The sequence below is a fragment of the Mixophyes fleayi genome, chromosome 3 (genome assembly GCF_038048845.1).
Source record: "Mixophyes fleayi isolate aMixFle1 chromosome 3, aMixFle1.hap1, whole genome shotgun sequence".
Lineage (NCBI taxonomy): Eukaryota > Metazoa > Chordata > Amphibia > Anura > Limnodynastidae > Mixophyes > Mixophyes fleayi.
The window spans coordinates 27,247,565-27,253,564 of record NC_134404.1 but is presented as its reverse complement, the minus strand read 5'-3'; the positions used below and the strand labels follow the sequence as shown (position 1 = coordinate 27,253,564).

The 6,000-nt window shown below is 41.0% G+C and overlaps 1 protein-coding gene across 2 annotated transcripts in view; it reads right to left on the bottom strand.

Moving 5' to 3' along the window:
• Positions 1–6,000, bottom strand: part of LOC142143424 (cytochrome P450 2K1-like) — a 56,514-nt gene that overhangs the window by 27,492 nt on the left and 23,022 nt on the right. For both annotated transcript variants that reach the window (XM_075201261.1, XM_075201262.1), the window contains exon 5: positions 1,851–2,011. In XM_075201261.1, coding sequence (XP_075057362.1) covers positions 1,851–2,011 — 161 coding nt within the window. The remainder of the gene's footprint in view (positions 1–1,850; positions 2,012–6,000) is intronic.

Below are 6,000 nucleotides of genomic sequence, written 5' to 3'. Positions count from 1 at the left end.
CAAAAATAGCACATTGATGGGAGAAGACAAGGTTGTTATGATTCCTAGCGAATTCAGGAAGCAGCAACAGAATTAAAATAAACCAGATGTCTTTATTCAGGCGAAATATATAAACAAGGATTCAATTTGTGGGATATGCAGATTTTCAGGTAGCAGTATAAACAGCTATAACTCCAATACACAGATATGAACAGGAGTGATGAATGGCAGGAAAGTCCACAGAGCAACAGGTTCCAAGCAATGACAGGTACAGTTAAATGCTGGGACAAGTATTATGAGTTACCCAAGTCCAGGAGGCATGAGGCTGTCCAGGGAAGCATACAAACTGAGTCCAGTGACCAAGCAGAATCCAATAGCCAGGCAGAGGTCAGGGTCACAAACGAATAAACATAGTCCAGTAATCAAGCAGAGGTCAGGGCAACAGGAAAACAAGCAAGGTCCAGAAATCAGGCAGAGGGTCACAACAGGAGGTCAAACAGCAGCAAAGCAAAACTGGAACAAGGATTAACAGGAGACAAGCAGCAGCCAGGTAAAAACGGTGAACTTCACAGAGCACAAATTGAGGCAGGTATTTGAAGCTGTGAGACAGGTGCAGTTCTTAATCAGGCATGGAGATTAACTTCTACGGGCATGGTGTAAAGTTCAGAAGCAGAACAGCAGAACACTAGCACCTCTGGTGGATTTAAGGTACTGCTGCCTCATACAAAATATAGGCAGAGTCGTAACAAAGGCCAAGGCAGTGACTAAGACAGTGGGTGGGGGAAGAAGTCTGACTGAGAAGCCAAAGGAGGAAGAAAGGACAAGAAATGTGATGGACATTGGTTCTATGGGGTTGTTGACGGTGTTGTTATGGTCACCTAGGATAATGGAGGGGAGGTCTGAAGAGAGGTAGTGGGGATCCCAGACAACAAAATTATCAAGAAATTGGGAAGAGAGACCTGGTGGGTAGTAGATGACTGGGATATGGAGATGGATGTGATAGAAGAGACAGATATAGTAGAATTCAAAGGAGGAAAATGAAAGGGAGGGTTCAGGGAAAAAAGGTATAATTAAGGGATAGGAGGATGCCCATCCCATCGCCTAGTAGTTTTAGACTTTTTAATGCGACTAAAGTGGCTATGTACTGAATTTACATGAATCAGAGAAGTGTTGGATCCATTAAAACAATCAAGCTCCATTTGTAAGCATGACTAGCTGTCTACAAACAGGGATATACTTAAAACGTGCAGTTAGCAATCTCTGAGCACCGAATCTGAGAAAAATATACTAGTGTAACTTTTTTGGGAGAGTTTTAAACATGAAATTTATACAATATACACCATCACTTCTCCTAGTATTGTAGATGATAATTGCATAATAACGGGATTATGAAAATGGTATGGGATACTGGTATGGTAAATTTAAAGACAAAATGGGAATACCATTTTAAACGTAATTTTACACTTGTAATAAATAGATCTAGTTTAGAATACTGTATGTGAATTTGGCATGAAACTTATATCCTTCATTCCCATGGGTACCAAAGATCAAGCTGCCACCAAGGGTCATCATCCTTGGACTGTGAACTGAGCATTTCCAAAGCTGCAGAAGAAGACATGCTATCTCCTAGGCAAATACACCAACTTTAAAGGGATATACACAGAACCTTAGCAATCCATTCCCTATTCACTGCAATTAAACTTGTCTGAACTTGTTTTTTATGTTATTGCAACAATGCTATTTTTTCAGCTGTAAAGCAGCAGTAATAAATAAAAATGCTTGCAGATCATATTATTAGCTGGAGGAAATTGAATTTAAAAAAATTATATTAGACAACTTTAAAATCCATCTGACAGAGTGAGAATACTTACCCTCACCATAGGTTTTCCCAGGATCCTGATGTTTTCATTAATTAAACTCATGAGCCTCAGTATGTTTGGATCCCCATATTCAAATCTATGACCTAGTAGTATGGACACGATGATATTGGCGACAGCAGCATTAATGATGGTCAAATTATTAAAAGGCTTCCCTGTAAGTAGGACAAAGATACATTGTTACATTTAATATGAGCAATATTAATAGCAAGAAACAGTAAAAATGCATGTATAATAATAAATATCATTATAATACATGAATAATTATATAAACAGCTTTAAAAGAAATCCTTATGTTTATCAGCTAGTCATCAAAGAATGAGTGATATCTGCCAGTACCCTTTTGTTAAATCTAGGGTAGTCAGATATTGACTACTCGCCAGATTCTCCACAAGTTGATCCACACATGACATCGGATATGTGGCAAACCTAGACACCTTATTTTATTTCCTAAAATCGTTACAGAATCGGAAGGTTCCCGAAGGCTTTGGCACAAGGACAATGGAGTTATTCCACTCACTGGAAGACTCCTAAACTACCCCGAGTTGCAACATGTACTCCACCTCTCGCTTTACTGCAGCCCTTCTGGCCTCAGGTATTCTATATGGTCGTTGGTTAACTGTAAACCCTGGTGGGGTGATAATGTCAAGTGCAATTATCTTGGTGCACCCTGGAATAGCCAAAACAACATCTGTATTCCGAGTTACCATTTCTAAAACTTGTCGTCTCTGAGTTGGTGTCTAGGACGACTCCACGGGGGCTATCCAGTCCTCAGTTTTTACACATGTTTTCCCCTGGGCTGACTTCTCCATGGAACCCATTAACTCCATGGCAATTCATTCTAATTGAACTGGAATTATAGGAGAGGTAGCAGTGGAGCTCTTGTCTAGGGGCTGTCCGCTGGCATACTGGGCAGGCTTGACAGTATATCTTGACTGCCATATGGACTCCCAGCCAGTAAAACCTAAGGAGCAATCGATTAGGAGTCTTCTTCTCTCCCAAATGCCCCCCGCCAAAAGGTGTGTATGTGCTGTTGTTAATACCAAAGAGATGTGTACCTGTGGCACAAAGAGTTGGTGAACTTTTTTTTCCTGCAGCACTGCTACCCTATATAGCAGGTTCCCTTTTATTATTAAATAAGTTCTCCCCTGGCTGGTCTCTCACAGGAATGGGAAGACAGACACGGTCATATTCCTCAATGACTCTGTGAATAGGACTTTCACTGATGGTAGTCGGATCGACAGGCCTTCTGGAACCACAGTGCTGGATACCAAGGTGATTTCACTTCCTGAGTCCACCAACGCTAACACTGCTTGTTGGTGTATCAGGAAGGTTATCTGGAACAGCAGTGGGTTACTTGTGGATGAGGACATGATAAAACAAGCAGGAAACCTGGGGCCTATTCGACCCACCAATTCATCGGTTCTGCCTGATTTGGACAATGTCTCTGGAAGTGCCCCTGCTCGCCACACTCAAAGCACCTCACAGGGGTCACCTTGTGGTCTGTTCCGACCTCTGGTGTTGGTTTTGGCATGAAGTCCAGCTTGACAACTTTCTCAGCTCAGGGAAGGAAGGGGGGTGGACCAATCCACTCAAAGGTGAGGACAAACCTCAATTGGATGTGATAAAATATAACATCCAATATGAGGGGGTGCTCTCATAACTAGACAAGTCTAGACATCAAAGAAATACAGCTGATAATGAATATCAGCTGAATATAGTAGTATGTGAGGCACTCCTATCCTAAGGAATTTTTACCGTAAAATCAACTTTATTAGTAATTATTATTAAAAAGGATTAGATAAATAGCCAAATGTCACACAAGTCGGCGAATTAAAAAATATAGAGTGAAAAGTTTGAAATTAAGTGTTAAAGAGATAAAAATGATCCATAGGGAAAGCCGGTTGCCCTTGTTCAATATCAGATACGTATTATAATTTAATACGTGAGAATTATTTTAATCTCTAATAGGATTCTTTATTTGTACACAGGACCACTGGAATTTAATATATTGTGTCTAATCACAGTGTTGGTTCATAGCAGAAATAGCTAGCCTTATAACTATCACAGGTTTATTATTCGCCCCATGTAGATTGAAATGCTGTTATATATGTATATGCTATGGAACACTTTCTTGTGTTCTAGAGATGTCCCATATTCTGCGGGAGAAGTTCTGTGAGCTTTTTCAGATTGGTGGTGGCAGAGATATATATCTACCACTATTTAATAAGGGCACTGTACCCCACAAAAAGGTCAATAAGTCTGAAAAGTTTCTCCATACATAATGATATAGCCGTTATCGTTGGCCTTATGTGGGTAAAGATGTAATCATATGTATCTATGTAACCTGCTCCTATTCTTATTTCTGCATCTTTTACCCAGGAGAAAAAATTATATCAGGTTCATTGAGAGTTAATGATGGTAAAGGCTTTCATTGGTGATTGTCATTTCACATGGGCACTGTATATAGGAAAAATGCCTATAGATATAGTTGGTGTAAAACTATCCACAATCAAAGAACAGTCCCCATGGAATGACCTAGCCGTGGGATATACACATGTATAGGACAAACAGAGCTGCCTGCTGGAAAGATTAAAGTAGCCGGAGCGCGTTGCCCCAATCTATAAAAGATCATTAAATAGATTCTAGGTAGTTAAAGCTTTCTGCTGTAATAGTTTGAAATATATGAACCTTAATTATAGAACATGATCGCAAAGAGGTCCCGCTAACCGGCTCCCTATTTCCGGGTCTGTGACGTCATGCGTCACGTTACCCAACGTACGTTTCGCCAATAGGCTTACTCATGGGGAATTACTCGTCTAGGATAGGGCTAGGACTTTTATGTTCCAAGCAACCAATAGTGTTACATACTCAGCTCTCCAGGCCATATTTTCGACAGCATAGTAATGGAAAATAGCTGTTGCAAGCTCCCTAAACAACTGAGGGGTGGTCTGTAGAACCCATCTCCGTAATTCCCGACTTAGGTACCGTTTGCAATGGTCGATAGCCAGGATTTCTAACATTATGACCGGTGTATTTCGGTCGGGCTCCAAACAACTCTTTGTTAATTTTGCTAGGTTTGCCAGCAGGGCATGGATTGTGGAATCTGATTTAAACCGTCAGCCATAAAATGTTGTGCCTTCTCGGGTCTTGTCACCCCTATACATGCAAAGATTGCAGCCTTTAGCTGTTGAAAGTCCGCCGCCTGGTCTTCGGAGATAACCACATAGGCCCGCTGGGCTTCGCCCATCAAATAAGTAGCCAGTTTCGCCACCCATTCACCTGTTGATCATTTAAGCTGAGTGGCCGTCTTTTCAAATGACAACAAAAATGCCTCAATGTCGACCGAAGATGTCATCTTTTGCAACCAGCTCGTGCTCACTCTGTCGGACCTGACTGACCTCCGCACATAGCAGTCAGTCACTCTCCACCTGGGCCTTGGTGATGGCTAGCATTTGGCCCTTCTGGGCCTGCCTTGTTGCAATCACATAAGTTTAAGCTCAGAGAATTTCCTCCATTTTGCTATTTAAGCCAGTGGGATAGCAAAACTGTGCCTCCCTTAAAATGAACCAACTAAATAATTCCTGACGAAATGCAACAAAGTGAAAAGGAAAAGGGGAAAACAAACACACAAAAAAAATACTTTTTTTTTATAGATATCACACTTAGCTTTGTTGCCTGGATGGCTGGGTGGACAGCTATGTTTTGGCTGTCCTCTTAGATTTCACGGTGGCAACACTTTGTAGGAATTGCCAAATGAGTAACTCCTTACTCCGGTCTTCTTAACAAGTTGCTGTGTTATTTAACCACAACAACATTGTAACTTACAACAAACACACCACAGCAATCACACCCATGTCATACACCTGTGAGTAAATCCTTCCTTAAGGTAACAGCAGGAGTCTTAACCCTGTCTGTACCTTTCCCTGGTGAACAGGTCCTATTCTGGCATTCTAAACATATTGCCGTTTTAAATTTTGCTGGCAAAGTCACCAAATATCAGCAATTTGCTAGAAAAGAAGGTTAATATATACTGAAACTTAAACATGTATCAAAGGCCTTGGTGGTTCTCCAGTGGCCATCCTCTCTGAATACAGTTTTATCATTAGCTACAGCAGCAGCAAGAGCATGAAACAAAGGAAAG